Here is an 11,359-nt window from a genome sequence, read left to right on the forward strand (position 1 = left end):
GGGAATGAGAATGAGAGAGAGAGGTGACTGGGTGCATGTGGGGGGGGAATGAGAATGAGGGAGAGAGGTGACTGGGTGCACATTGGGGGGGATTGAGAATGAGAGGGAGTGGTGACTGGGTGCATGTGGTGGGGGAATGAGAATGAGAGAGAGTGGTGACTAGGTGCACTTGGGGACACTGGGTGTGAGACAGATTCAGTGTGGAGCCCATTGTCTATTCACAGACCATGGGAACTGTGACAATCACTGGAGCCCTCTGTGCTTTGGTTTCTTCAAGTGTAAAATGGGTAGACTTACGTCTTCCTCACAGTAAGGATTGTGAGAATTAAATGCTGAAATGAATCTATAGTTCTTGGTGTGAGCCTTTCTCACTCATGGCAGAGACAGGAGAGGACAACTTGCTGCGAGTCTTTTTTAGGGTGTCAGTTGTGCCTGTCCACCTCCTCCCCATCTAGTTGGCATTGGAGGGGCTCAGCCAGTGTTTACTGAATCGCCGGCCTGAGATGAGCATGTGTGGCAGCTGCACCCAGCTCAATGCCTGCCTGCAGAGTAGTGGCAAGCAGACCTGTGGGCTATTTCCAGCTCCCCGGTGATCTTGGGCACATTAAACAATTACCCTGAGCCTCACTTTCCTCATTTATAAAGTGGTGATAACATCTTGTGGACCAGTCAGCTCATTTGTTTTCTACTACATTAGAAAGAACTAGAAAAGAACTAGAAAAAAAAAAAACTAGAAAAACCAAAAGCAAAATTGTTAACTTGGAGAATTGTCCTGGGCAAACATTATGCTGAACAAGCACAGTTAATATCTTTGTTTTAAACTCTTCTTTCTTATTTCCCTTTTCTTTTGTATTTTTCTCTTCTATTTTCTTCCTTTTATGTTCCTTTCACTCTTGATCTTTTTTAAATGATATCTTTCCCTCAACTGATTTCTCATTTTTGCCTCTCTTGTTTCAAAATTTATTCACATTAAAAGGCATAGTATAAGTCATTCCCACTATAGTTAGAATTACTTAAAAAAATTCTTATAGGGGCATTTTACAGAAGGAAATAAATGTCAAGAGGAGAATATTTTAAGGGTTAAATCATTTTATTATACAGTGAGTAATGTGGAATCAAAACTCCTCACTCAGCAGGCAGGTTCTTTGAGAGGCCTAGAATGTTCACCATTGAAATTAACTTCACTTTTTAGCTCTAAGGAAGGTGAACACAGAGAGTAGCCAGAGAGTTAAACAGTATGAGGCATAGGCAGGTGGCCATGGAGGGTCACTCTAAAACCTGGTTTTAGATTATGTCTGATTTGAAGGAGCTCCCCAGTGGTCAGTAGAAGAATCTTGTACAGAAAAAAAGATCATAATAAATAGGGAATGTTGAAGAGGACCATTTTTCTTTTTTCTTTTCTTTCTTTAATGGTCATGGTAGGAGTAAGGGATAGAGAAGAGAGAAAAGACTATCTGCAAATACAGCATTGCCTTACAGATCATTCCCAACCAGTGTACACAAAATCTTCTCTACCTCAGTTATATACACCCCCAATCTCATTTAACCACAGAAACAATCTTTCTAGGAAATGAAAGAAATTTTAGTCCAGCCTCCCACCCCAAAGTGAAAAATTCACAACTTTCTGAGGTCAATCATTGGGATTTATTTCTAAGGTGAGTGGAATAAAATACCCTTAGTGTATAATGTGCCTGTTTGTTGGTACTGACATCTGTTTACGATATTTCAGTAGGAAATGCCTACTTTTGGGAAGCCAGGAACTATCTTGTCCTTCTCTGAACTCTCAGCCTAGTGTTATGCCAATGACTTAATGTCCCATTACCATTTGTTTTCCCAGAAACAGAAAACAAGCTCCTTTGGGATGGGGTGAATGTCTAGGAGTTGAAATAAGTGGAGACAGAATCAAAACTAGCAAATTTGACTTCTGGAGCATGACATATAGATCGTACCATTGAGTCAACTTTTAAATCAAGAGATGCTTCACAGTTGAGTGTCACAAACTATGTTTTTATCTGGTAGTTACTTATTGTGACACAATCATGTACCAGGTGCTCTGTTTTGAAATTGCTGCAGGAATGTGTGTGTATGTGTGTGTATGTGTGAACCAGTAGCCTCATCCAGCACGAGGGACGGAAATATACGCTTGCCCATGTTCATGCACGGCCTGGCCTTGGGAAAAATGAGCCGTATTTGGTGTCTTTCTATATATATGTATACACACACGTATATAGGTTAAGGTGACCAGACATCCCGCTTTTGGCCGGACAGTCCCGATTTTGAAAAATTTGTCCCGCGGCATTTTAAGAAAGTTCCAATTTTTGGAAAGAATGCATGACAAGCTAGGGAATAGTGGGACAACAGGAAGGGAATATCCAGTTTTTGGCTGCTGAAAAGGCTAATGTAACTCCATTTGGGAATGAAGAGGTTAATGTAACTTCATTTGGAAATGAAAAGGCTAATGTAAACTCCCTACTCCCCTCCTAGGCAAGGATGCTCAGGTGGACGGGCGCCCTACTCCTTTGAGCCACAGGCGCCGCCCTATACATAATTTTTTTAATGTATTATATTTGTATGTTGTACTTATGTTGAAATTAAAAAGATATATATTACAATACTATTTTTGCATTCTATGAAAATTTTTGTTGCTCCATATAGACCAAATTTTTAATTAAGAACCACCCCCCTACCCCCCCACTCCCCTCACCCTGGTCAATGGTGTCCCGCTTTACCAATGTTAAAATCTGGTCACCTTAATATAGGTATATGCATGTAAGCACCTATACAGACATGTACATATATATACTCATGCATATATTTTTTTCCCCTTCAATTTGAGATGCAAACTCCCATGGCCATGAACTAGCTCCACTCTGGGTTAACCAGTACCTTAAGCCTCCTGACTTTAGGCTGATGGTGGGGGCAGTTGCTCTCCCAGGTGATCTGAACTGAAGAAAAAGGGGATTTTCCCTTGGGGGCCAAGTTTTGGGAATTTACAATTTGCCAATGCTCATCTAAATGCAGGAGTGATTTTATAACAAAATTTGAATAGGGCAAAACCTGCCACTCTCATGACTGGCTAAGAGCCTGGTCCGAGAACCTAGCAGGGGAGAAGCAGAGAGTTCGAGGATAATGCTAAACCACCTTGCAGAGGAACGACTTACCTATGCTGTCGTAGGGGATTATGATGGACCCAGAGTCGACCCACATTTTGGTGTAGATAAGAAGGCACAGTGGCATCATTCCCAGGGCGAGCAGTGTGGAACACGTGGTCATGCTGACACTGAAAGGAAACGGGCCGTTGACACGTCCATCTGGGTTTCATTTTCAATTCGGTGCTAGAGCCTGTCCCAACCAGTAGCCTCATCCAGCACGAGGGACGGAAATATACGCGTGCCCATGTTCATGCACGGCCTGGCCTTGGGAAAAACGGGTCGTATTTGGTGTCTTTCTACTTTGCCTTACACTATCTGCCCCACCTGTTCTCAAGGGTCAGAGAAGATATGCGATGGTGGTTTAAACTCCTTATTAACCAAGGTACAGGGTGCCTAGATGTGCTGCCTTTCAAACATCCCCTCAGAGAACTGCAGACACACTTCCACCAGCCAAGACCAGGGGCCTCTGGTGTCTGACCTTCTGGTATGAGACGGCCTCCTGGGGCCCGGGGAAGGAGTGTGTGTCTGGGGGAAGAGGCCTTGTGGCTTTCCATGAAGCCGGAGAAATACTGCACAAGTGGCCATGGGTTGCAGAAAGAAGACCTCGCTGTCTTAACAAACCTCAGGCAATGCAGGCTCAGATCCCTTGGGCTGAATAAGCCACTTGCAATATACCAGGATCTGGTGTCCTTCTGGCTGAAGGCATTTCTATTTTAGTAGGTGGGTCTGGCTAAGTAAGTGGATTTTGGCTTTTGAGGTGGAGGAATTTATACCAAATGATGCAATTCTGTATTATGACAGTGGATGGAAGAGTGATTTGGGGGCAGAGAGTCTTCCTGGTCCCCTTAAATGTACTTGTACCAAGGGGGCACATTCTCGTCCTTGGTGCCCGGGCTCTACAGCGCACTCTGTCTGGGTTGGAAGCAGGTGGTGCCTCGTAGTGTGTGATTTGGGCCAATTTCCTTGACTTCTGCTTAGGCCAATTTCCTTGACTTCTGCTTATTAGTTTTCTTGTCTAAAATGAAGATCATGATCATCCTTACCACAGAGACTATCAGGATCAAATTAGCAAATGGTGTCTAATACATAGAACAATGCAAGGCATTCATTAAGAATTAGTTATTATTACTATTTATATAATCATAAGTTTGTATATTTTGTGTTTCAAAAAATAGAATCAGAAAATTTAGAGCATTTTTTCTGAAGCCTCTTTCCTCAATAACTGTAGCATTGATTCTGTCAGCAGGGCAATTTCTGAAGGGTATTATGTGCATCCTTGAAGGAAAATGCTGAGTATTTGTAGCACCTGTCCCCTAAAGCAAGCACAAAACAATGCTGCCTGCTACCTGCTGCCTTTCCTGCCGTGGCTAAGGAAAGTAGCTAGAGGGGAACAATTTCTTTTCCTTTTTTAAATGACAGGGCGGAGTTTACTGATAGGAAGATTGATAGAAAGATTGATAAGCAAAAGAGGGGAACAGAACCCCCAGCAGCAGAGGTGGGGGAACCACAGTAGAAAGCTCCTGAGAAATTTCTTTTCAATGCATTTAGATACATTTGCACAGTTTTGGCATAATAAAGGGTGGGGCAAAGTCTGTCAGGGGGGTAACTTGGGTAATATTATCTTAACCAGGAATGACTGCACTTAAAATGGATTTAAAGAATTTAGATAAAAAGACTTGTTTTAGTAGAACTAAAATAGTATAAAAATAACCAATGCTAGTGATGTATTTAAAGCACTAACGAGTTCAATCTATTCTGGTCACAGGTTAACTTAATTTAGATACAAAATAGGGTGTTAAGGCAGAGTCCTACATCAGAAAAATAGGTGAATTTGTTATTAATAGCACTTTGCCCTACTTATATGTAAATTACCGGAGTTGAAGGTGATTTTATCCCCCTCTCTTTCTTCTTCCCCTCCCTCACTGTTCTTTTTATTTTAATTTTCTTTTTTTCAATGTATGTATTGAATGTATTTAAAATTGTCCCCCTAATCAAAGCACCTTTATTCCTGTGCATCCAGTATGTTTTCTAGAGTTGGTGGGAGTACAGTGGGGGAGAATTTGTTACCTGAATCATAGCAAAGAGAAAGCTGAGAATTATTTTTTTAATTGTGAGAAAAACATTTAGACAAAAATCTGCTTCTTTCCTTGTTTTTCTTTCTAATTTCTTTGGGAAGCTTCAATCCTGAATTATTGCTAAGGCAATTTTTGAGGCTGTCTCATGGTTTTGAGTTTGGTGAGAGAAGCTTCTGAAGAACAGTGAGGCAGGACAGAGCAGGTGTTGGAGAAGGCCCTGGCTGAGACTGAGTGGCCATCCTGGTGGTGAGGTCAGCTGTGAGGTGGCTGGAGCTGATGGTATTTGAACTAATACGAGAACAAAGCCAAACCTCTCAAAACGAGAGCTTACCTATCTCAACTCACAGAGAAAGAATTTCAGGGGACAATATAGGGAAATAACATAGCAAAAAAAATTATCTTACATAAAAATTTGAAGGTCTACGAAAGGAATAAATACCAAAAATAAAATAAAAATACTATCACGAATTTATATTGGCATAAGAGAAAATACTAATGTGTAAGAAAATAAAACATCTCTTGGCTTTAATTCTTGGCTTTAGCTCTATTAACTTACAGGAAGAATTTGTGTGTATAGAAATAAAAGAAAGGACAAATAAAAATTAATGAATGTTGAGAATTCAGTGACTCCGTGATGCAAGTGCATGAGATTGTCATCATATTAGAAGTGAAATACCAAGTTCAAGGTATCAAAAGATGTGTATAATAGGTTGGGCTAAAAACTGGAGAATGACAACAGGCAGTAATCATCCAGCTTGGATTCCAGATCTGCCTCTGACATGCACAATGACCTTGGCCAAAGTTATGAACCTTAATTCTGTCATATGTCAAATGCAGAAAATAAGAGTACTGACCTCAGAGGACTCTTTGGAGGATGAAATACATCAATGCATTTTGAATCCTTAGCACAGTGCATGGTACATACTAGTCTTTAAATATCACGTGTGTATAGTAAAACCAAAAGGAATGCTACACAAGAGAAACAAAATTGGGTCACTGTGCAGCAGAATAATGGAAAGAAAAAATCAATGGTGTGGGTTTAGTTCTCCAAGAGTACAAAGGAGATGGACTTTTATGTGGGTGAAATAGAAGGGGTTACTTTGAATTTTTGATAAGCCAGAAGGTCGGTGATCTTGAGTAACTAAAGTATCAGTGAACACCAAACTGGAAACTGAAAAACGTAGTAATATGTGGCCAAAGAACAAAGGATGTGTCAGGAGAATGCGTAATACGGAGATCTACAAAATAACAAAAAGGAATGTGGGAAGTAAGGCAACTGGGGGAAACTGGGGGAAGAAGGCAGAGGAAGGGATTCTCTGAAGGACAAGGCCAAGAAAGGAGGACGAGAAGACATCCTCGCATGATGCGGCTGAGGCCTTGGCTAAAGATGAAGACGCCAGATATCTGGGGAAAAGCAGACACAGAGGAGGTAGCAGGTTTCTCTGTCCTCTGAACCACGGGCCTTGGCCACCCCCAGATTCACCTGGAAAATCACTTTCCTTTCTTTCTCACTTTTTGTGCATGTCATGCCCATGGCCCACCTATAACACAGTGAAAATATCTGTGCACTGATCAGTCAGATTCACAAACAGCTTTCCAGGCCAGGGGGTAGTCAGAGAAGGAGCTGAAATATCACTAGCTGTATTTCACCCAGCAGGGATAACTGGACATTTTTTTAAGTCACTAGAGATTGCAAAATGCAATGGCTTCCCAGCTTCAGAAGTAAAGGGTATGGGGGGAAAGTTTTGGCTTCTTCTCCCAAAAACAACATCAGGAAAGTTAAAGCCCGGTGGAACTGCTTTGCTGGCGTTGTGTGTTATTAGCTCCAGGAGTGAAGGCACCTGTTCATATAATGATGACGTCTTGACTGCCATCGCTGGAGTTCAGTTGGAAATGGAGAAGGCAAAATTCCAAGAGTGTAGAATGGGAAGTATAAATGTCGGATAGGATTGGGTCTAAGGAAGCTACCATAAGACTTTATCAAATACTCCAGAGAAATAAAAAGTTTTGGAAAACTGTTACCCCATGACTGAAGTTTTGGGGTAGCACTTTTTCCTCCAAAGTAGATAATACATAACATCATCATCTTCCATAGCAGCAAATTTAAGGCCCATTGTGAATAATTATCATCATTCACTTGCTACAGTGCGGTGATGTCTTTTGTGCCCACAGGGCTGCTCGTCCCCAGAAGCAGAGGTGCCAGGACTGCTGTGTGTTGTCAGTTGCCTTTCTCTGTGGCACTTTGTGGTTCCTCTTGCTCCTGTGGGCCTCGGCCTTGCCTTCCTAACACTCTGCGTCCTCCCCCACTTCTTATTTCTAATCATCTGTATGTTGGGAAATAGCCCAACAGAGTCTTAGAGTGAGGAAAGTTAAGTAGGCTCCGAGTGAGGAGCATTGACAAGATTAAGTGGAATTTATTTGGTGTGTATAGTGTTTCCCTGGGTCTTGGGTTCTGGATAAGAGCGGTCGCTCCCCAGTCATTTCGAGCTTATTCTGACTTGCCGACAGATTCATTTACACAGATTCAGCTGAGGTTTCATATTCTACTTACGGTTCTGATTGCTCATTTTTTACTAAAATAATTTACATGAATTCTTATATTAGGTAGACAGGATTACAAACTCAGCTCTTGTTTTAAGAGAACTAGGATTTCCTTCAAACCACAGCAAGATGTGACTGGAAACTTTTAGAATAGGTCTTCCCACATTAGCCCACAGTAGAGAATCCATTGCAACCGCCAAACAACCCCGCATGACACACGCTTTTGCTATCTTACTAAAAGTCTTACATGGGTGGCATTGTGTTGAGGTGCAAGATTCTTTCATATTGTTAAAAAGCTACAGGTATGGCTCGGCACCTGTGGCTCAAGTGGCTAAGGCGCCAGCCACATACACCTAAGGTGGCGGGTTCGAATCCAGCCCAGGCCCGCCAAACAACAATGATGGCTGCAACCAAAAAATAGCCAGGCATTGTGGTGGGTGCCTGTGGTCCCAGCTACTTGGGAGGCTGAAGCCAGGAGACTCGCTTGAGCCCAGGAGTTGGAGGTTGCTGTGAGCTGTGAGGCCATGACACTCTACCCAGGGGGACAGCTTGAGGCTCTGTCTCAAAAAAAAAGAAAAAAAAAAAGCTACAGGTATTATGTATGAGCTGCTTAGCCAAGGTCAAAGCCTAGTGCTTTTTAGTTCATTTCCTTTAATAGGTGTTGGTGTGTAGAATTCTCACTTCTGTGTACCTGTGTCCAGGACAAACTAACTTGAAGTCTAAAAGGACCTTATTGCTCTATTGCGGTTCACAGATTAACTAAATCTGAGCAGCACTGCATCCTTTGTTCTTTTATAGAACTTATCTTGAAATAACTCTATTGCAAGGTGGATAGTGCATTTTCTTACGTGACAGTTACACAGTGTGGAAGTATGTGGTTTGTGTGACTTTTCTAAAGCTTCTGGAGAGATCAGCTCCAGTTGAGACAAGACAGCAGGTTTCTAATTGCTCACTAGGTGCTGGATCAATCCGGTGGTTGCATTTTTCACTCTGTCCTTCTCTCGTCTGTGTTTGTTAGCTGGGGATTAACAGAGCTGATCGCCTACTGTACAGCGGGCAATAAACACATGTTACATTAACACCTGGACGGTTTGCGGAAATGCACACTTTTCACAGGGGATGAGGAACTGTGAGGTAAGGAAGAAGACATTGCCTATTCAACTTCCAGCATTAAAATTCTTGGTGTAGTCACATTAATGCTGTTTCTTATTTCTATTAGTTCCCCCTGCCCCCAAGTGCTAGTTCAGACTGGCACAAGATGAATTGGGCACACACTGCAATTTAGATTACTCTGTGGGAAGCAGAGAAACCATTTTCTGTTTATTTTCTAGTAAGGTAAGCATAATTTTTAAAAAAGCTGCTGTAGGCTTTCTTTTTTCTTTTAATGCCAGTAGAGGTAAAGCACATTTATGAATTTTTATGAATTCTTCCTTAGGTTTTATACCAAGAAAAAGTTTGCCCAAAGAACTGCCTGGATTTGGTAGAGTTCACCACTGTCCCCCACAGTTTCTAGCGTTTTGATGAATGGTTTGATTTCATGATTGCACCCAGAGCTCCTCATTATTACAAAGACAGTGGTTTTTTTTTTTTTTTTTTTCTGATACCAACAGGATAAACTTCCTCAGCTGCAGCATGTGTGTTGGAAAAGATTTCTTTTTTATAAAACTTTGAATTTTTTCTCAGAGATGGACACCAATTATGTAGCACCCTGTTAACTGAGTCAGATTGAAAAATACAAACATGAACTAACAAAATGTAACCCCCAAATTCCAGTAGCCAAGCAGCTGTGCCCAAAGGCTTGAGAATGCACTTATTCTCTCTTGTTTAAAACTTGGTCATAATTTAGATCAACAACAGGTCAGATGGGCATTCTGAATGCCAATTTCAGTTCATCTGAAAAGATGAACTGGCACGACCTTAGTAGTTAGAGGGAGTAAATCTCTTACCTGAGGTCCATGTCACCATCTGCCCAGTAGGCCAGGATATTGGAGGCAGTCCCCCCAGGGCAGCAGCCCATGATGAGGACCACCACAGCCTGGACAGGGAGGATGTTAAAGGCCACCGACAGGACAAATCCCGTGAGGGGCATGATTCCAAACTGACAGAGGATGCCGACAAAGATGCCCCACGGCCGCTTGATGTGCCCCAGGAATTTCGGGAATTCGACATTGCATCCCATGGAGAACATCACCAAGGCCAGCAGGATGGTCAGCACGGTGCTCATGACCACACTGAGAATAGAATTGGAATTGCTGGCCTGGACCACACAAGATGTCCCATTGCAAACAGTTGCATGGGCCAAACAGCCTGTTGAGTTATTCATTGCTGGCCCCGCTGCTCAGGACAGAAGCACTGGTCCCTGGATCCCGGCGCTGCCACCAGTCAAGGTAAGTAATGCTCGCTTCAGCCATGTCACACTTTTAAACCCTTCCTAGACATGTGTCACTTGGTGCCTCTTTCAAATGCTACCTTTAGAGAAGCAATAAAAACCAATAAATGCCAGTATGTCAGGTTCGAGGGGTAACATTACAACACAGTACAAATTGTGAATCATAAAAGCTCAGCAAAATTATTGGTCCAGACAGAGAGTTATAATTAATCATTTATTGGCATGAAAATGAACCGTGCCACATAAAAAGAACCATGTTAATGTTTAATGCCAGGAAGGTTTGCTGAACAATTTCAGTTAAGTGACACTTCAGATCAATTCTGAGTATTACAGAACATTGTAGGGATCTACCCAGAGGACAGCATATTACTCCCCCACCTCCCTTTAAGGAGAAGGGATTGGGGCTCTAAAAAGAGTGCCCCTGTATTGCAAATTATGTGTCAGGCTCTGAACTGGAATCCAGATCTCCAATTTCTTCTCCCAAGAATTTTCCCACTGTATCCAGGCTGTTCCCTCATATTGCTCTACAGTGATCATAAAGTATAGATAAGTTTAGGAAACTTGTAGGGACTTAGTGCAAACCTATAGTGGAGTAATGTTCAGGAGGATAGAATGCTGTCCGTGATTTCTGCTGGAAAGGAGTCTGACTTGTACAGCTACCCTCAATTACTTACACATGCAATTATGTATGCGTTGCCATAGTAACTAAGTGCTTTATAGATAGAGACAATACAATTATTTAGAGGGATGAACCTCAGAGGATTAGGTCAAAGTGACAGGATTTCTTTGAGCTTGGAGAGAATTGAAATCAGAATTTTTTTTTTTTAAGTGGCAGAGGAGATTCCAAGGGAGATTTTTATAAATGATAAATAGTCAACCTCATTATGGGCAGAACACCACGGCATTGCATGTTTAGGGAAGATAACAAAAGAGGTAAAAGAGAGATAATCCTGTTTCCAGGAGTTTAGAACCCAATTATTGCGTCAGGACACAGCCTAGGACCAATATTAAGTATTTCTATCATGATTCACAATTTGTGAAAAAACGCATTCTAGTTTTTTCTTCAATTTAATCATCTTAAATTAAGCAGGATTCACCATTTTATAGATGAGGACTTAAGAGCTGAGGAAATCAAGAGCTTTATTCAAGGTTCCCTAGCTGGCTACTGGAAATGCCAGAATTCAACCCTGTAACTATGGTCA

The 11,359-nt window shown here is 41.8% G+C and overlaps 1 protein-coding gene across 1 annotated transcript in view; it reads right to left on the minus strand.

Annotated features, from left to right (window-relative positions):
• The window catches only part of SLC10A2 (solute carrier family 10 member 2), a 22,269-nt gene extending 12,178 nt beyond the window's left edge, over positions 1–10,091 (minus strand). The window contains exons 1-2 of the mRNA XM_012805035.1: positions 9,715–10,091; positions 3,162–3,280 (exon numbers count right to left, since the gene is read on the minus strand). Coding sequence (XP_012660489.1) covers positions 3,162–3,280; positions 9,715–10,091 — 496 coding nt within the window. The remainder of the gene's footprint in view (positions 1–3,161; positions 3,281–9,714) is intronic.
• Positions 10,092–11,359: the final 1,268 nt, after the last annotated feature.

Source organism: Otolemur garnettii, unplaced genomic scaffold (genome assembly GCF_000181295.1).
Source record: "Otolemur garnettii isolate 467f Iridium unplaced genomic scaffold, OtoGar3 scaffold00034, whole genome shotgun sequence".
Taxonomy (NCBI): Eukaryota; Metazoa; Chordata; class Mammalia; order Primates; family Galagidae; genus Otolemur; species Otolemur garnettii.